We start from the raw sequence: 21,872 nt of genomic DNA, 5'->3' as shown, positions 1-21,872 counted from the left end.
AATCCTCCATAACAAAGAAGGGATCATATCACAGATATACTACTGTATATAGAGAGTAGGAGGAGGAGAATCTTTATTGACGTCAACAACCACGGATGATGCTGATGATGATAAAAAAGACAGGTTGGAGGAGAGAGAGAGGAATGCATAAGAGAAGGAGGAATTGAAAAGAAATGAAAGGGCACCTCTACTGAAGATTGTTTGCCGACGGTGCAGTCGTCTCCCAGGTCCTTGACCGTCAGGAAGGCACTTTGGATGATGTCGAAACCAGAGCCAGTCACCACAATGGTCCTGCCCCCACTGGAAGACGCGCACGCGCGCACACGCACGCACGCACGCACGCACGCACGCACACACACACACACACACACACACACACACATTGGAGTCACTCAATTATATCCCCATGGTCTGCACACACATTCTATTTATTTATATTCCTATTGAAAATAGTCTACCATAGGGTCATTTTAGAAGAGTGTGTGACTCTGTGTCGTTTATGATGTTGAGTTACATTTGATGTGTATTGAAACACAACGTCTGTGTTTGGAGACATTTTATTTATTTTCTATGGATAAATACGTTTGTACTTATATTAAGAGTATATTGGCCCAACGCTTGAAGTGGCCCACAGCAGGCCACTGCAAATTTGCAGACTGCCTTCAATAGATTTCAATTGGCTCTAATTAACCGTAAGCTCGTTTTCAACTCCAACAAAACAAATTGCATGGTATTTACTAGGTCTCCAAACACAACCTCTACGGGTATTTACACTGTGAACAAATTGAGGCGGTCACATCTTATAAACACCTGGGCATTTGGCCAATTATGCTCTCATTTAAAGTCCATGTGGAGCACCAGCCTAACCAAAAGATTAAGGGGACAGATTGGTTTCGTATACAAGAAACAAGTTCTGATTTTGTCTTGCTAGTAGAAATAGACTCAATCCGTAATGTCTGTTTTTGCTTAAGGTGATGTTCTGTCATTCATTGCTTCGCTCACTGCACTGATGCCTCTTCTAGCCACAATGCTCTACGATTAATAACTGGCTATGATTATTACTCCCATCATAGTATTGTATTATAATGATAAAGTGGGACGTTGGCCAAATACAAAAAGTAGTTTCAAAGGTAAGTCAAAGAACAACATTTATAGCTAGAATATCTACGGTCTTTTAGATTAAAAACAAAAACACCCTAAAAATCTTGGCTGGGGCTCTTGTACAATGTCACTTTGACTATGCCTGTACATCTTGGTATACAGGCATTTATATGAGCCTCAGGCCTACCAAAATAAATTGGTTTAAGAGTGCATCGTAGAACTCATCTTCTCCCTGCCCACTTCACCATTTCCGTGACTACTTTTCAAAGGTTAGTGATACTCAAAGGCACCACACACACCAGAGGTAGCCCTACTGATTTTAAACCCTGCCTTTTTACAGCAATATGGGAAAAAACATCATTACTATACTCAGTTTAGTGGAAATCAAGTTGATCAGTTCCTTTGAAAACTTTAAATTTGTATTAAAGGCGTAGTGAAATGGAAATGGTGGACATCCCTTCAGGCGATGGGACGGTAGCTATGCTATGCAGGACGCATGGAATGCGTTTGTTTACAAGTCAGATAGTCGGCCAGCTGTACCAGTTTACTGTTATGTGACTTATTTCTACCCTATAATGTTTTCAGATACATATTTTAGTGCGATGATTAAGTTGAAGTAATACACTGTCTGGATGTTATCTTGAATGGGAATAAAAACTGAGGATTTCTGTAATCAATAGCAGCTATGTTGGACAGATGCACAGATATGGGGATTTAAACGGGTGAGCTTCATTTTTATTGGCTTTTATCGATGTGGGCCTCGACACGTCATCACGCAGTACGTTTTCGTTTTCAGGAAGTAATTCAAATTCGATTTTTATGGACTTTTGATATAAAAACACAACATTTTTAATGTACCCATTTTTTTGGCATCCATTGTTAGGTATGCTCATATGAGGACCACGGATGTGGTCTAAAAGTGTGAAAAACATATTTTTCATTTCACTACACCTTTAAAAAGATGGTTGGCCGATAACATAATTTAACCCATGTCTGTGTTTTGTATTGATGTTCCCTGTGCCCAAAAGCACCACAATGGAAACAACCCTGCTGGCATTAATCAATCTCTCACAGTTCACAGAGAGCAACATTGAATTTTATGTATTTATAAGGCGTCGTGTTTACCAAAGTTTTCTCAGTTTGTAGTTGTACCTATCCTCGCTTTTAGATCCAAAGGTTACCGGACATTCAACATGTTCACAAACACACAATAGATATATCAGCCCACGTAAGAACAGTGAACAAGGACAGACTGCTTTCATTTACTATGCTCCACATACAGTAAATGGAACAAACTTCAGGAAGCTCTGAAACTGGTTCCATTGTTCATATAGAGCTTTCTTGAGGGCACTATATTCGTCATGTAACACTATATTTATTTGTATCTGTGACGTAATGTAGTTTGTTTGTTATAGTTTTTCTATGTATTGTGTTTTATATGCTGTGGTCAGGGTGTCCTTGAAAAAGATCCCCGAATAAAGTAAAATTAAATAAATATGCCACGGTGCATAATGGTATTTTCAACTGAAAAATGTAATAACTGTGACCCAGGTGATAGTGGCCTCTAGTAGCAGTGATGTCAGTCTTCGGTACTCGTGAACCACTTAAGCCCCATGTTACATTTTGGCTAAAATAGCTGATTCATAAGCTCACAACGTGTCACGCTGTGATTCGTTGTGAGCTTGTAGATCTACATTTTTAGAAAATGTGTGCTCTCTGTGCAGTGGTTCTCAAAGTGGGGTCTGGGGACACACAGGGGTCCTTGAGGGGGTTCCAGGGGCCCCCATCTAAATGAGAAAATATTGACTCAAAATCAATTTAACCACTTTAACCCTATATACAGACAAACTGTACATTGAATATCAGAAAATAGCTGATCTAAAAGCCCCCAACGGTCACAATGCGACATGTTATGCTTATGGGATTGTAGATCGGCCCCAGTTGCCCCATACCCACACCACCTTTCAATCCATGCCTTTGGTGATTAATTTCCTTCCCCTTGAGACTTTCTAAATGAAATTCTAAAAACATTCTCTCTCTCTTTTCCATTTTACCAATCACACCCGCAGCAGACATATCGACGCAGATTACAGGCAAACAAATATATATGCATATATGCGCAGGCATAGACGCACCAACAAACAAGAGGCAGACGCGTATTTAAAATTGAGGGATTACAGACGTCGCTTGTAAATTGCACCTGAACGAGTTTCCACAGGAGATGAAAACAAATTAGCTTGGCCTACAAGGGGCTAATTTCAAAGTTGTCTGATTTTCTTGCCGGGACGCTTGATCATTCAGCCCGGCGAATGGGTTCCCACTTTTTAGCCAATCAGGAGCGTGCGTTTCTAAAATATTCCAGCTACTCAGAACCGACTTTGTTTTTAATGAACAAAAGTTTCCTCTAATGAAAGACGTGGAGCAAGGTTGAGGACAGCCGTAAACGTGCATTACTTCCCTTATTCTTACGCAATAATGAAGTGTTTATCCTGAGCGAGTTTAATCATCGGTGGAAACCGGACATTACAGGAAATGTCAAAAATGAACCCGAGTTAAAATGGATCCAAATAGAGTTACTTCATAAGCTTTTGTTGGTTCAATATCTATAAACCACTAGCCTAATGCTTTCTATAGCATAGGCATCTCCCACGAGAATCTAGACGCAGCTGCGCGACATGAGACTAATTAATTAGAGCGACAGAGAGAGAGGAGTGTGTGTGTGTGTGTGTGTGTGTGTGTGTGTGTGTGTGTGTGTGTGTGTGTGTGTGTGTGTGTGTGTGTGTGTGTGCGCGCGTGTGTGCGTCAATTTAACAAAGGTGCAGACGATCAGAAATCAGCAGAGAGTGATCGAAGAGCAAGGAGAGAGTGATCGACGTTTGTGCTACTCTATGCCGAATTGAAGTGGACCCAGACTTTTATTTTTCTCCCTGGAAATAAAATGTCTGGGTTTCCGAGGCTAATAAACCACAGACACTGCACTTAACCACTTTCACTCGTTTTTATAGCGAAAAGTAGCTACACGCTCACAACAAATAACAATGTGGGTTGAATTGGTTGGTTTGTTGATCACAAACAACAAGATACGTATGTTGAGAACTACTGGCTGACATGACATGGAACTTGCAGTACAACTTCATGCTCCCTTCGTTTAGCGTTCTGGGCGGGAACCCCTTTTGGTGTTTTAAGCATTGTGTTATACTTTAGCTATTGAAAAATAGCAGATCTACAAGCTCATAGCATGATACGAGCTTGTACAGTATGTCTTCTATTTTTGAATAATCGCGAAAATGTGGCGCAAATCTTTATATATACTGTATTCTATCAGAGCCAACATTTTTAACTCAAATCTTTGCTTCTGGGGGGGTCCATGTGGAACAACTTATTTTGAGATGGGGGTCGGCGGCCAATTACATATAGTTTTGGGGGGTCCTTGACATGAAAATGTTTGAGAATGACAAACGACAAACTATCAAGATTTAGAAGGTATTTGTAGAATCGTCCTCAGGTCTAAATGTGTTAGTGCCACCCTTTAGGCCAACATGTTGTAGATTTTAAAGTATGTTATTTTATTTTACTTTTAAGCTTTTGCTGTGGCTTACAATGAATCCTTCAGTGAATAATACAATACACCCCCTCTTTCATTTTTAGACGCTCTAAAGCCCCCAAACCACACCAAAGGGTCGAGTAAAAATGTTTTTTTAAGGTAAAACCACAACAATGCCACTCATTGCAACTGCAAACTTTTTGTCCTCCCAACCCAACACTTTGGTGTGGTTTGGGCTTAAGGGTCCTTTTTGATCTGATTAGGTGTACAGCAGCAGTACAGTGTTGGAACTCACTGCTAGCGGGCTTTTAGACCAGGGTTAGGATGTGTGTGATCACCAAAGTGTTTATTTTAGACCATGAGGGTTAGGCTGTGTGTGATCACCAAAGTGTTTCTTCCCAGGTGGGGAAAAAAACCCACATGCGCTCCCCTAAAAATGCTTCCTAATGCACGAGTTGAAAAGATTTCATGTGAATCATGCATAGGCTATATATGTAGCGCAAAACAGATGTTCCCGTTGCTCAGTAAAAACACAAATATGTCTCGGTGGACACAGCACCTTTTATGCTGTGTTCACAACTTCACACTGCCTGTCAGATATAAAGCTAACATTCATTTTTAAGGGAAGAAAGAGACATGAAGATACAGAGATACAGAACAACACAAATCTAGTAAGGGAGTCCTCCTTGGACGGCTGGCATTGGCACAAAATATGTTTAGATGGGGGCCATCCGTGGACAAATTCATATTCATTTGTCATTTGCTTGACATGAAAATGTTATTTAAAACACTGGTTTAAATAACATTAGGAAGCTAGCCCTGGCAGTGGACCATGTCATGCATACGTAAGTAGTAAACTACTGGCATTTGTGGGGCCGGTAAATGTGAAGTTTCAGGGCAGGCAATATATCATGTAAACACTGCACGTTCACTGAAATTACATCTCGTTCAAAATTGAATACATAACCGTAATCCTTGTCTTGTGTATAATAGGCATACATGGCAAGGGCTGGGTTTCCCAAACGAAATATGCATAGTGTGGTTCTTCTCAACAACACCCTCTTTCACTGTGAACATAGATATTCCGTGCTTAATTTCAAAGTTTTTATTTTTAAATGAAACTAGACCTCTACGTGCCTGTCGCAGTTGGCCACCGGCCTACTTGGGAACGATGCAACTTGGGAACCTAATGATATACGTTGTCATAGCACCCGTTTTAACTGTTAGCCGGTGTCCCACATGGAGAACTGTGTATGTGCCTATGTGCCTGTGTGTGAAGACTGCAAACCGAAAAGTGTACTTGGCAATCAATTCGGCCTACTGGCAGATCCTGATTGTTTCAGCCTCAATTGGCTGAGGCAGAGGTTGGAAATGGCACAGGTGAAAGGAGTTGGCCTCATTATGCCCACTGGCAGAGCCTGGCCCAGGTGAAAGGAGTTGGCCTCATTATGCCCATTGGCAGAGCCTGGCCCAGGTGAAAAGAGTTGGCCTCATTAGGCACACTGGCAGAGCCTGAGCAGAGCCTTTTGTGGTGGTTCGTGCATTACAACCGTACACACACGTACGCACGCACACGCATACGCACGCAGAGACGTGGCGCATTATATAGTTGATGAAGAAAGTCAACACTCACATCACACATTTCTCTGCGAATGGTTTTACTACTGCCACATGTTGACAGGTGTGTGTAGGCTAAAGAGGCTTTAGGGAAACAGGTTTGCTTCTAAATGTATTCATGCAGGAGGCCTTACGTGCGCAATGAGGACGTTGGCGAGGATGTTGTTGTTTGACAGTGTTTCCCAAAAAATTGTCAGGCCGCACACAGGCTTGCACGTTCAAGCTACATGTAACCCAACATTTAATTGGGAAACCCAGCCAATGTTATTTAAAGTGTCACTGAGCTTCTCTCGTACTTACCAGTCAAAGCTGCTTTTAGGGTGGTGGTCGAGCACAACAGGGTTCTCCAAGAAGCGGAAAGCGTTGGGAATGTAGGTGGTGGTGCTCTTCCCATAATTCACTGTGACTGTGAGGAGGTCGGAGGGCACCTTCTCCACCCTGTACTCTCCTGTCCTGCAGGTGATGTCCCCTCCAAACTGCTCCCTGCACAGACAGAGAAAGTAAATGGTAAATGGTGCATTTATATAGCGCTTTTATCCAAGGCGCTTTACATAGATTGTGCATCAATTCACCCATTCACACATACATTCACACACCGATGGCGGTGTGTTATTATTTATTTTTTAAATTGTTTTGTATTTATGAACATTTCCTGATGTTTCTTCGAAGATTTTGTGTAGTATTTGTGCTGCCATGGGGTTGTGGGGGGAAAAATATATGTTAATAATTGCTTTGAAAATACTATGTTGTAAAGAAAAACATAGTATTTTAGTATAGTATTGCATCAGGAGCAATTTGGGGTTCAGTGTCTTGCTCAAGGACACTTCCACACTAACTCTGGGGGAGCCCGGGTTCGAAGAGGCAACCTTGAGGTTACCACCCGATCCAAAGGATATTATCTCTGTCGGGTGTCGGATATATTCTACTTGCAAAAACGAGATTTCAACCTTACTACTACGTGAAGTGTACTACTAGGACTTTGTAGAGGAAATTTTAAGTTTTATGCAAATTAAATAAAATAAGCTTTATGCAAATGTTATGCACATTTATAATAATTATTAAAATAATAATAATAAATTCATTATTTACATTTGGGGGATATCTTTCACAATAATAAATAAAACAGGATATGTTGGCTATGTTGGCTTCTTTTTACCTTCTCCCCAAAATTCATAAACAAACTCATGCACATAGCTACCTTCCACCTGCTAAAAAGCAGACCTGGCTTAACAAACCATTAGGTAGGTATATGTTCAAGTGCATGTGCTGCCCTCACTGCTCCAGTGTCTCACAGACTAAATCATTTATAGATTTCAAAACACAGAAAACCTATAAGATTAACGATTGTATCAATTGCAATACTACTCACGTAATATATCGTTTGACATGTGCCTGTCCTAACATTTTTTATATTGGCAGGACAAAGCCTCAGGGATAGATTGGCTGAACACAAATATGTTATTCGCATTAATAATATATCCGATTTCTAGACATTTCAGCCAATGCCATAACAACAATGACACACTCTTGAGAATCACAGGTATAGAACACATCAAACCTTTTCCAAGAGGTGGCGACCGCCTAAGGAAATTGAATCAACAGGAAACCTTTTGGATTCATTCCTTAGACGCTCTCACTTAATGAAGATATTGATTGTATGTGTTTTCTTTAGTTTTTTTTCATTTTCTTACTGTTTATTATTATTGTTTTTTATGATCTAATAAAAAGTGTTCTTTTCCTTCTGTTCGAATATTTGGTGCTTAGCTTTTTGCTTATATATTCCTCTGGCTGTCACACACATGTGTGGCGTCAGCTGTTGATTGAGTGCCTAATGGCATGTCCATGTTATTACGGCTGTATTAACCAATGGGCACTCACGTGCCTCTGACACTGCCGATTATGTCATTGCAAAGCTGTGTTTCCTGTTGCTATATAATGAGTATGTTTGATGTTGTCCTTCATTCTTGCCCTGATGAAGACCTGTTAGGTCGAAACATGTTGGCAGTTGCCTTTTAATTTAATAAAGGCGTTCCTCATTTTTTAATCTTGTGTGCCCGGATCCTTCTCTTTTTATCATGTATTGATCCCGTTTTTTGATCCGTGTGAGCACCTTTTTATCATTATCACATCCTGCTACCTCCATTGAGCACCTGGTTAGTTCCTCTTTTTTTCATTTTTTTCACGTTATAGACATTATAATGATCACAAAAAATATATATTACAGGCATTTTACTTTATATTATCAGGGTTAAAGGTCAAAGGTCATAGGTTAAAAGAAAAATCTAAATTGCACAGTCCAGAGATTTTGAAGTTGTCTGAATTTCTGCCTCTGTGGGGGGTATTTATATGCAAATATCATGACCAATGGCATTGCAAGACTAAACAATGAACATCAAAAGAATGAGATCTAATAGCGCAAACCCGCAACACGTTTTGAGATTGTAGATCTGCTACTTTTGAATTTGAATCCTGAAAAGTAACGGTTTTGGACACATAGTTCCAACGGATTGTGTGGCCCTGTTCTTTCTCTAGTGGGTCTGGTCGAGGCTAGCTACTGGGACGTAAGTCGGGACTTGATCACCCCGGCTAGGGCACCCGAGTGAGGGGTATGATGTTCGCGAGACGACCTTGACTGAGGATACGTCCCAGGTGCATCCATGCAATGTATTTTCGTTCTGGGCTACTCCTCACTATTGTTCATTATAAGATGGCATCAATTCTACTCACCCGTGTCTCACTGTTTGGCTATGACCAGTTCAGAAACCTGCCTACCAAGGACATCATCTCACTGTTTGGCTACAGTATGACCAGTTTAGAAACCTGCCTATCAATGACATCATCAAGGGAAGCTAATAGAAACTACAGCCTACAGTTACCATGCTGAAATATAAGCCATTGTTGATGATGTCACTGGTAGGCAGTTTTATGAACTGTTCCCAGGCCTCCTCTAAGACGCAGATAGTAGAGCGAAGTACAATGCTTCAGTATAACATGCTAACAGTATATAAATAAATAAAAGTGCCTTAAAAGGACAGTTCTGTGAGTGCTGGTAGTTTCTTATAGTGATGTATTGTAAAGGAACTCTTTCAGACCGTCCACCCAATAAGAAAGCTCAGTAATGTTGAGTTGGAGTCGTGCTCGCACCCTTGATAATATATGGTGCTATCTTATGAGCATTAGTGTGGACCAATTATGTGAAGAAAAGTTAAAAATGAGTGAAGTGGTCCTTTAAGTCGTGCTTCTTCGAGTAGTGCTCAGCAGTAGCGAGCAGCACATGGGGGTGGTGTTAAGGTCGTCGTTTGACGGAAGGCGTGCAATAGAAGCCGGCGACATGGCAGCACCATGACAGCTTGTTAAATCCTTGCTTTGCTGCGTCGCTAGCTCGTTACCTGAGACTAAAATGTCACCGAGGACCGGTTTTAGACAGAAATAACAGTTATATCTACTACCACTGGGAAATAATGGGATGTGGGGAGAAAAGATTTCCATTTCTGAAACCAAGAGTTGAGGTCAATCCCATTTTCCTTCCATGGGAGTGGATTTTTTTTAAATAAAAACAATTCATGGCCTTCGCATTCGGTGCCTCTCACTGTGGAAATTTGCATAGCACAAAGTCTGAATAACAAGTAGAACTTATCACCTGAAGTGCGTGAATTGTCTGCAGCGTCTATGGCTGAGAATGACAATTACCGTATTCAAGTTATTCAATATTCAAGTGAAGAATTCTTACACGGTGCACTCCACATCGCCGACTGTGACCCTGATGTCGTCCTTGGTTCCCGTGTCCAGGTGCTTGCCGCGGATGGTGAGGAGCGTGCCACCGGCCTTGGGGCCCTTGGTAGGCTGCACACTCTGGGGGTTGGGGTCCTGCATGGTGGAGGGGGAGGGGTCCAGAGTGAATAACACAATGAACCAAGACATACATTTAGAACCACTTAAACCCTATGGTTTAAGTGGTTCCCAAACTTTTCTGGATCAGAGCCGACTTGACACTTGTACACATTACACAATGTATAATTGTTTGTAGCCCACCCATCTGGCCACTTAAGTTAAGTGGTCAAATGGATGGGCTGTAACGTTAAGTTCACCCTGAAGAAGGCATTTTGTGCCAAAACGTTGGTCATCTTAAAATAAAAGTGTTTTGCATCGTGACAAACTACGATCTGTGCGACCTCCTCTTCTTTTTTTTAAAGTTTTGTCTCCCGTGTCGAGTACCTCCCTACTATTGATGTGCGCTCCTACCTCTTTGCAAAGTGAATTAATTATTTCGCCACTGCCAGTGTTTTTCAGTGAAGACACATTCCACAGGGAGTGCACTCAGTGCAGTGCCCGGTGTAGAGTCAGTCGGACCCACGGTTGTCCAGAACCACCACAAAAGGCCTCTGCCCATGCTCCATATATGGAGCTGGCCTGTTCTGACGTCACAACACTCCATATTTGGGCATGCCCGACACAGAACTCCATATATAGGAATAAAGGGACACAGAGAGACAGATACAGAAATCTCCATATGGGCATAAAGGGGACACAGACAGATGGGTGGAACGGGTACTCTCACAATTTACAAGCTTCAATGAATGAATTGAATGAATGAATTGTATTTGTATAGCACCTTTCCAAACATATAGTCACAAAGTGCTTTACAGACAGGTTATAAAACAGTAATCATAAAAACATCAATGCGTCGCATTGCCATGCGTTATAAGCATCTAGATCTGCACTTTTGGCCAAATGTTTACCTAATTTTACAGAATGTTTGCCTATTGTGACATGCTCAGAATAGGGAGGCTGGGGTTCATGTGGTTAATCTTCTGCTTTCAAAGGATTTTACAGCAAACAGACACAACACATGACATACAAATAGCACAGATATAATCATGCACACGCACGAGCTCATCCATCTGCTACTTTTGCTATTTTTGAGTGGTGCAGCCACTCCAATGAACAGCAATGTGTATCCCTATGTCCCTATGTCTGTCTGTCTGTTTAGGGTATACCAACAGGTGACAAAGTGGCGCTGTTGAGCTTCACACTTTGCACAGGTGCATGATGGGAAGCTTTTTTGGGAAGCTGAGAGTGGGAAGCTGAGAGCCGACAACCAATAGTCAAACAGTCAGACAACCAACAGTCAGACAAGAGACAACCAATAGTCAGACAACCCAACAGCACCACTCAGTTCAGACAGGTCTGATGTTATATTTGAATCCTTAAGTAACAGTTTTGGACACAAGATGTTCACCAGTCAGACGATATGCAGTTAATGCAGACCTTCTCTCACCCCACTTCAGCTCTCGCTGTCTCTATCTTGAAGACATGCACTCAGTCACGCACGCACGCACGCACGCACCCACACACACACACACACACACACACACACACACACACACACACACACACACACACACACACACACACACACACACACACACACACACACACACACACACACACACACACACACACACACACACACACACACACACACACACACACACACGCAAAGCAAACATCACACATACATTCACGCACCACATCTGCCTCGCAGCCTCAGTTTGCTGAGCCAACACTTTCTTTCATACTCCCCTGGCGAGGGGAGCTCCCGACGCCGGAGATATGAAAAGCCGGTTAAGTAGCTACAATGTAACCTGTTAACGTATTAAGTGTGAAACAGGGACATTACCATTGTATTATGACGGCGTTTTAGCACCTAATTTACCAGCTGGCATTAGGGTATTGTGTTTGGACATTCAACTTAAATGCTATGGCCCTTGGTGCTGCGCTGATAAGGGAAGCCTCCCACTTAAATAAATGGGGCACGTAAATAAATAAAATAATAAATATAACTGAACAAGTGTGGAACATAAATTAATAATTAAATACAAATGGATTTCGCCCTCCCTCTATAAATGGGGAATATAATCGAAAACATAAAACAACCAAATCAGCAGAAAGTACATTTTTGGGACAAACATTCCAAGTTGAGGTGAGATTGTGCGTGTGGGTTCAGGTTTCTGTGTAAATATAACCAACCGTTCATGGGGTGCGCACACTTTTCTGACATAAAACAGACATGCGGAAAACGATCGGATTAAGGTTGGCGAACATGCGTTAAGGTTGGCGACTGGATTAAGGTTGGCAAACATGCGTTAAGGTTGGCGACTGGATTAAGGTTGGCGAACATGCGTTAAGGTTGGCGACTGGATTAAGGTTGGCGAACATGCGTTAAGGTTGGCGACTGGATTAAGGTTGGCGAACATGCGTTAAGGTTGGCGACTGGATTAAGGTTGGCGAACATGCGTTAAGGTTGGCGACCGGATTAAGGTTGGCGAACATGCGTTAAGGTTGGCGACTGGATTAAGGTTGGCGAACATGCGTTGAGGTTGGCGACCGGATTAAGGTTGGCGAACAGGCGTTAGGGTTGGCGACTGGATTAAGGTTGACGAACATGCGTTAATGGTTGGCGACCAGATTAAGGTTGGCGAACATGCGTTAAGGTTGGCGACTGGATTAAGGTTGGCAAACATGCGTTAAGGTTGGCGAACATGCGTTAAGGTTGGCGAACAAGTGATGCTCCGTGCTTGCGGTTATGGCTAGGTTAGGGTTTGAGGTAGGTTGTCGTTGGACCAATAGTACTGTATGTCTAAACTAAAGCGTGCCCTGCTCATGCCCTGTATACCACATTGTAAAAAATGTGTATTACAGCCCTTTAATACCTCTACACACCAAATATTTTTGCTGAACATTGCGATATACAAGCTGACAAAGGGTCACGTTTGTGACCCATTGTGAACTTGTAGATCTGCAATTTTCGCAGAGCGTTTGCCCCAGAATAGGGACACTAGATTTCATATAGTTACATGTAGATGTGTGTAGTCTTGATTATGATCTATAACCATCCATGTACTGAAGGGCTGCATTAGTGAGGGAAAGGCTGACTTGGGGGAGCCCACAATTCAGTGAAAAATCATGGGTATAGTTGCAGGTCGTGGAGAAGAACCTGTACTGTATCTAGAAAATTCTAAAAAGTAACCCAGACATTTTGTCCATGGTTTACATGCGGATGCATGCAGATATGGTTTACATGAGGATGCATGTTGCAGATATGGTTTACATGTGGATGCATGTTGCAGATATGGTTTACATGTGGATGCATGTTGCAGATATGGTTTACATGAGGATGCATGCAGATATGGTTTACATGTGGATGCATGTTGCAGATATGGTTTACATGTGGATGCATGTTGCAGATATGGTTTACATGAGGATGCATGCAGATATGGTTTACATGTGGATGCATGCAGATATGGTTTACATGAGGATGCATGCAGATATGGTTTACATGTGGATGCATGTTGCAGATATGGTTTACATGTGGATGCATGTTGCAGATATGGTTTACATGAGGATGCATGCAGATATGGTTTACATGAGGATGCATGCAGATATGGTTTACATGTGGATGCATGTTGCAGATATGGTTTACATGTGGATGCATGCAGATATGGTTTACATGAGGATGCATGCAGATATGGTTTACATGTGGATGCATGTTGCAGATATGGTTTACATGAGGATGCATGCAGATATGGTTTACATGCGGATGCATGTTGCAGATATGGTTTACATGCGGATGCATGCAGATATGGTTTACATGCGGATGCATGTTGCAGATATGGTTTACATGTGGATGCATGTTGCAGATATGGTTTACATGTGGATGCATGTTGCAGATATGGTTTACATGAGGATGCATGCAGATATGGTTTACATGCGGATGCATGTTGCAGATATGGTTTACATGCGGATGCATGCAGATATGGTTTACATGCGGATGCATGTTGCAGATATGGTTTACATGAGGATGCATGCAGATATGGTTTACATGAGGATGCATGCAGATATGGTTTACATGAGGATGCATGCAGATATGGTTTACATGAGGATGCATGCAGATATGGTTTACATGCGGATGCATGTTGCAGATATGGTTTACATGAGGATGCATGCAGATATGGTTTACATGCAGATGCATGTTGCAGATATGGTTTACATGCGGATGCATGCAGATATGGTTAACATGAGGATGCATGCAGATATGGTTTACATGCAGATGCATGTTGCAGATATGGTTTACATGCGGATGCATGCAGATATGGTTTACATGCGGATGCATGTTGCAGATATGGTTTACATGAGGATGCATGCAGATATGGTTTACATGAGGATGCATGCAGATATGGTTTACATGAGGATGCATGCAGATATGGTTTACATGAGGATGCATGCAGATATGGTTTACATGCGGATGCATGTTGCAGATATGGTTTACATGAGGATGCATGCAGATATGGTTTACATGCAGATGCATGTTGCAGATATGGTTTACATGCGGATGCATGCAGATATGGTTAACATGAGGATGCATGCAGATATGGTTTACATGAGGATGCATGCAGATATGGTTTACATGAGGATGCATGCAGATATGGTTTACATGAGGATGCATGCAGATATGGTTTACATGCGGATGCATGTTGCAGATATGGTTAACATGAGGATGCATGCAGATATGGTTTACATGCAGATGCATGTTGCAGATATGGTTTACATGCGGATGCATGCAGATATGCGGAACAAACTCAAGAAACACTTTCCTCTGGTTTTTATGAGGGTAACTAAGTGTTTTTGATATTATAGTATTTCAAAGTGTCTGTGATGTCATGGACACTGGTCTCACTGCTGGAATCCTACAATGACCATAATGCTTTGCTGCACTCACCCCACTTTGTGGATAGGGAGAGGGCTGCCTTAAGGCTCATTCATAGTCTGGATTTTCAGTGGTGGGGTGACCACCGCTCCGGTGGTGATGTGACCACCGGAGCTGAAATAACATTGAGCGGTGGTGAGTAAAAACAGAGAGAAGGGCTGGGGCGGTGGCGGTTGTTTGCTCTTCACCGCGGCTCGTGACGTCATGTTGTAGTTCGGTGGTCACCTCACCACCGAATATCCAGACTATGAATAACGCTTGAATGAGACAACATGTAGTCCAGGAAGGAAGTGAGACTAAACTAAACTAGACTATAGGGATGGACTAGTGGAGAAGAGATCCAGTAGAAGTCATTTTATGGTTGCTTGCGCTCGGGTGTTGCGCTCTGAAAATAGCAGAACTACAAGCTCACAACACATCGCGCTGCAACGTGTAGATTTTAGTCAACAAAATCCAGTCGACTAAAATCTTATGATAATTCAGTCGATTAAAACATTTCAGATGACAGATGTCTAAAGATAAAGAACATTTTAGTCAAAAGACTACAACTAAAACTCAACCAAATCAATGGTGGTGTGTGTTTACCCTGTATGTGAAGTCGAGAGAGGAGATGCCCTTCTTGCCGCCCTCCACCTCCACCTCCACCTTGCCCTGGGTGGTCTGCAGGGGGCTCAGAGGGCTGATCTCACACACCACACTGCACACACAGAGAGAGAGAGAGAGAGAGAGAGAGAGAGAGAACACATTTTAATCTATTAAGACGTTAGACCAGATTCTACAAAATGTCTTCTAAATCATGACAGTTATCTGAAGAACCTATATGTTTCTATGTCAGTGGTTCTCAAACAGTTTCATGTCGTTCCGGGGACCCCCCCAGAAGCAAAAGATATGAGTTAAAAAACGTTTGCTGTGAAAGTTTTTTTTTCGTGCCACATTTTCACAGCTTTTCAAAAAGCTCGTAGCAAGCTATGAGCTTGTAGATCTGCTAATTTTCAATAGCTAAAGGTTAAAATAATGGTTACATTGTCAAAGCTAAGGTGAGACAGATGCGTTCCAGGTCTTAGTGGGTTGATTTCTTTACTTGGATATTCAGTTTAACCCACTTAGAAAATTCACAAAAACAATATGTTGCTATTATGCTCTATATATAGCACAACCCCAAAAGGGGATCCCGGTCTGAATAGGACAAAGGTTCCCAACCATGTCCCACCGGTACGCGAGAAGGGAATCCCAAGTTTTCCCGACCGTGAATCTATAACCGTGCATGACCAGGAATTTCCAAACAGCAGTGAAAAGTTAAGATACAAGTATTCGTCAGTGATTGTGGTTCATAAACAGCTTTGAGTCCATGTTACTTCTGTGGTGCGTCACTGTGGAGTGTGGAGTCCTTGGTACTGTATCTTTACCATTCACGCGTGTTCGACGAGCAGCAGCGTAACAACCACAACAACAAGCTGTAGCCTATTTTGTCACACTCGCACTAATGAAACAAAACACTACACGTTACGGGATAATTATTTAATGTCAAAACTTTCAAGTATCAGAAGATGATGTAACCCAGGTAACGAGTCACTCTGCATGTTTAATTAACGTTGTCCACATGTCCAAAGTCATTTCTGAAAAAGACCTAACCTTTTCATACTATCCTTGTTGTGATATAATAATATACTGTAGCAGTGGGTAGGCTACTTGAGGCCAGTCAACTGTCTTCCGTGTTTTGGATGTGTTTTTGGACGTGATGCACGACCGCAACGCCCGTCTTCAAAGGTAACATATTTCCAAACAGCACTTGTTGTCCTGTTTTCCAGGACCTTGTGAACAAAAGTCAAGCCAAAAAGCTTCACAAGGGGAGAGATGGAAAGCCCTTCTGTTCTGTGCAGATGAACACCGTCAGTCAATCAGAACTATGGGCGGAGGCTCTGTGAAGTGTGAACGCATGTTCATGTTCAGCAGGGTGACACGCCGTGACTAAGGTCGCATTCACACCTCTAATTCGGTAGACTCGATACGAATGGGCAGAGAAGTCATTCTCTGCATATTTAATTTAGTTTGCCTTCACACTGTGTTGACATCCGCAGCAATTGGAAGCGCAGCAGGGACAAACTACACAGTGAAATATATATGTGATAAAAAAATATAGTAATAGTTATGACTTGACCTAAAGTGATGGTAACGTGGTTGCAGTATGTATCGTCAGGGACTAGATATGCGTGTGTGTGTGTGTGTGTGTGTGTGTGTGTGTGTGTGTGTGTGTGTGTGTGTGCGTGCGAGAGAAAGAAGAACAGTCATAGGACAATGAACAGCTGACATCATACACTTAAAAACCACATTCGTGCACCTCACCTTAGTTATGTCGTTTTCTTATTAATGTGCTAAATATTTCAAATTAATTGCATGTGTTAATTTACTTATTACAGCCTTTGGGCTGTAATATCCATGGCACATTTGCTATTAAAACTTGGACTCAAGAGCAATGCATTTAGCAATGTTGCACTTATAATTTAATAACTCTTGTAAAAACACAGCTTTATGGGCCATCCACAGTACACTAAGCAGTGAGCACTATAACTTAAGATATAGCTTTAAAAATAGTTACAACTCAAGTGGATGGCAGAGACCACACCACACTGACAATGGTGAACAATATAGATATTGTTGACTCCATCTTAGACCGTAGCACTTGCGCTAGCGTTGACGACCTTACCGGCGTATGGATGCAACCATAAACATAAACATAGACACCCTTTCCGGCTCTGCTGGAGCGTATGTGCTCAAGGGAGGGCAAAACTTTCCAGATATTCCTTGCGAAGCCCAGCGGAAGCATGAGCGTGCGTCACAGAACGCATGTTCGGGTCTGTAAGTCCTGGAAAAGATGCGCTGTGATTGGCCAGTAATCACTTGAGTGGCAGCGTGACGTAACGTGCCTTCCACACTTCCGGTGTACTTCCTCTCCCAGTGTAAATTCTTCCGTCCCTCCTTCAACACACATGGCTCCAACGAACTGCAGCGGCCAATGAGGCATCTATGTTTTTAATATCTTGTATGCAACGGCTAAACTTATGTAAATGAGATAAGATATTACATAGCAATCTATAGTGTTACTTCATACACATAGTGTCATTGTACAGATATTCTACTGTTAGACGGATGTTAGGTTCTTAGCTTGATGATGATCCTTGATGAATATATATATATATATATTGTGGGATGTCGCATCCCCCAACAGGAGTCAGTGGAGCGTCAGCGCAGCCCCGAAGACCACGCCCCGCCCTCGGCATCATCGTTGAGCACAGATACCTGTCAATCTCCCTGGTCAATCAGACTGATTACGCAACGGCTGCGCTCCGATCCTGCGTCAACTAAAATGTTTGACGCTGACGCTCGCCGCTTCATTCTCCACTGACTCCCGGAGGGAGCACTGGCGTGGCGTACTGGCGGTAGGTTACACTCACACACTCCCTCTTAAATTGCCGTTAAGATGAAGACACTAATAGCTGTTCTCACTCACAGGCAACCCTGGACTGGAAATACCCTGCAGAAGAAATATGACGAATTATTGACTACTGGAACCCTGTGTAGAGCTTTATAGAACTGTCCCGGATAGGGAGAGAAACCGCACCAGTGACAGTTTCCCCTGTGAAAGGAAGAATTTGAGTTGAACATTGATACCCACCTAAGTTGACTGACTGTGTGTGTGACGCTTTAAGATGTTGTTCAGTGATGTCCACAATATATATATATATATATAGTCATCAAGGATCATAAGCAAGCTAAGAACCTAACATTCGAATGATGATCAGAATTAGAAAAGTGTCAATTAATTGATGTATACTGTAAGAAGATAAATGTACATTTCGTAAGGGAATATACTGTATGTCAGCGGAGAATGATGGTTACATGCTTCACAGGCGAGATGAGAATCTATTTGTGAGGAGAACTGATTTGGCTACAATACCACTTACAGAGAATGGTCCTGTTTCTCGAAGGACCCGTTTGATCAATAGGCTGGGCATAATAATAAGCTAATCCGCATATCTGCACGCAGCCACTTCAAGGCAAACGCAGCCCTCATGGATCTCAAAGAAAGACTGTGAAAAAAAGTTAACGAGATAGAGGGAGAATGTGCACGTGTGTGTGTGCATGCGTGCATAATCACCTGGTGGAGACAGAGTATTTGTCAGTCAGGTGGTTGCAGGGCTCTCCCACCACCTTGATGCTCTTAATGTCTTCCTTGTGGATGCCCAGGTTGGAGCCTCGTATAGTGATGGAGATGCCTCCCTTCATGGGGCCGAACCGTGGGATGATCTGCACGAAGACAAAACATCACCTTTACATCAGTTCTTATAGCGGGTTCAGGGGTTTCTCTGGGGGAATAGTTCCAGTGAAAATAGTTAAAGATGGAGAGCCGTGATTTTTGTACTTTTTCTATTTTGTATACGTCTATGGAGTTAACATTACTCTAATAGATGGTGTGGTTAGAATATTGAAATATATGTCTTCCCTGTGTATTTTTGGTTTCTTCCTGAAAGCTGAAAGCCTTTGAGTCAAAAGGCCCAATTGAAATGACAGTGATATAGTGACATCACAATATCATCCCCTCCCCTACCACCTCCCCCATCTCCGGTACAAACTATTTTCTGTACAGTATTTTCCTGAGGGGGACTGTATACTTTAAGTTCCTGTTCATCTGTATCACATTGAAAACTATTTTTTTTAAGAAAAAATGCATTTCATCTGCATTTTTTAAATTCCTTCCTTGCTATGGACTAATTAATAAAGGATTTTCTACTTTAACTGAACAGAGCTGCCTTGCACCTTCTTATACCGCCTTATAGGTTTTTCCACTGTGACGTCTGCAAAGGGAAGGAACTGAAAAGTCCTGAAACTAAACCCTCTCCAAAGAGTCTGTCCTCAGTTTGACATAATTAAGGGCCCCGCAGCGCTTCATCCTTATACAATTTAGGTATTTACCGTATTTTACCAATTATACAGGGTCCCACCTGCAGTACCCTTACGGCCAACAGGCTGTGAAACGCTGCTACAGTGTGCATGTGTGTGTCTGTGCAGCTGCAGCACAGTACTATTGACACGTGAGGAACATTTAATGATGGATGTCATGACGATGAGCCACCATCAATCAGCGCGCGCACACACACACACACACACACACACACACACACACACACACACACACACACACACACACACACACACACACACACACACACACACACACACACACACACACACACACACACACACACACACACACACACACACACACACACACACACACACACACACACACCTCCTTTGTCAGTAATGAGAATGAAAGCCAATCAATAGACCATTCCAATCAATAACCCAATCAGCAGGGTCAATAGCCCTACACGGCTAATTACACATACATACAGTACATGTGTGCTCTTCAGGTCACGTTTCAATGGGAGCGGACCGCATCACAGCTACAAGACTGTAACCAAGTACAGTATCTGTACTTTACTGGAGTATTGTGTTGGTGTAGCACAGCAACCTCTTACTGGCATATTTTCCATAAATGAACGCCCTACTTCATCATACCATGCAGAGCCATAGAGTAAGACAGAGTTACAACAACTCGGTTCACTTCATGGGGCCAGTCCAATAAGTCTCTTCTACATAGACTTCTAATAGTGACAAAGGCCTTACAGAATGCATTGGAGTCTATAGGCTTTACAGTGACAAACGAGTTACATGAACCACGTGACTGGGCTGTTTTCTGCCCCCTCAATGTCATAACTCTGTTTTACTCTATGGCTCTGGATCTACACTACAGCGTCACACAAAAGCATCAAAAGTAGCAGATCTGGGGCACGGTGGCACAACACATTTTGGGAGCGTTTTGACTAGAACTTGTAGCCGAGTAACATTTTCCCAGGAGCAGCCATTACTCACATCAGTAATCTGGGGGTCCGGGCAGTCTGTATTGTTGGGGTCCTCGGCTCCTCCATGCTGGTCGGTGGTGCACAGCTTGTCATAAACGCATGCCTTGCGCCGGGCGCACCACAAACACTGGTACCTGCTGTCGGTGTTCTTACACAAGCTGCAGTCTTCTCTGCCCATGGAGCAGTTGTACAGGCTCACTGTACAAGAGAGGACACGTCCAATAGAAGATGCACATCTTGATTATAGAGCCACAAACCCATCCGTTTATACAACATATTTGACTGAGAGCCTGCCTTCACGCAACCTCCAGCTTTTCACCAGAGGAGATTTTTTTGTTTTTCTTCCCAAAATGAGTTAATATCACAGGCAGACTCTTCACATACTAGAGCATGTCTGAGATAAGTGTCAGAGCTGAAATCGTAGATATGAAATAAATGCTTAAACATGTATCTAGGTGAAATTTTAGAGTCCACAGAAGTGAACCTTTCAAGCCTGTTTTCTCAACTCGCTGTTTTCTGTAAAACATGAATCTATAAGCCAAAACTGGTGGGTCAAACTGAACAACCAATATGTCAATTTGAAGCTATGATTCCCTGCTTTCACATGACATGAATAAAAAAGAAAATTCAAAAAAATCCAATGGCAGTCCCTCTGCCATTTGGTCACATATTGTCAGGTTTTTTTGTTTGTAATTTAATAAGCAATTACTTTTTACAATTTAGGTATTTAGCAGACACTCTTAATCCAGAGGGACCTACAGTAAGCAAGGACAACACAAGGTAATAATGCATCATTTAAACAATAGTAATCTAGGAAAATAAAATATCCCCAAAAAACTACAATCTGTACATTTACACACTATAGGATGCCAGGTCTGTCTACATACAGTAACATGCCATCTAAATTACCTTTGCATAA

General features: G+C 42.3%; 1 protein-coding gene across 1 annotated transcript in view; it reads right to left on the bottom strand.

The window, feature by feature from the left end:
- The window catches only part of plxnb2b (plexin b2b), a 204,363-nt gene that overhangs the window by 43,709 nt on the left and 138,782 nt on the right, over window positions 1-21,872 (bottom strand). Inside the window, exons 15-20 of the mRNA XM_080761560.1 lie at window positions 20,964-21,151; window positions 19,186-19,334; window positions 15,615-15,726; window positions 9,993-10,129; window positions 6,563-6,745; window positions 186-300 (exon numbers count right to left, since the gene is read on the bottom strand). Of these exons, the coding sequence (XP_080617686.1) occupies window positions 186-300; window positions 6,563-6,745; window positions 9,993-10,129; window positions 15,615-15,726; window positions 19,186-19,334; window positions 20,964-21,151 (884 nt within the window). The remainder of the gene's footprint in view (window positions 1-185; window positions 301-6,562; window positions 6,746-9,992; window positions 10,130-15,614; window positions 15,727-19,185; window positions 19,335-20,963; window positions 21,152-21,872) is intronic.

This window comes from Protomyctophum bolini (assembly GCF_963924005.1).
Source record: "Protomyctophum bolini genome assembly, chromosome: 4".
NCBI lineage: Eukaryota > Metazoa > Chordata > Actinopteri > Myctophiformes > Myctophidae > Protomyctophum > Protomyctophum bolini.
Note: the sequence above shows the minus strand (reverse complement) of the source record. Positions and strands in the feature narration are given on the sequence as shown.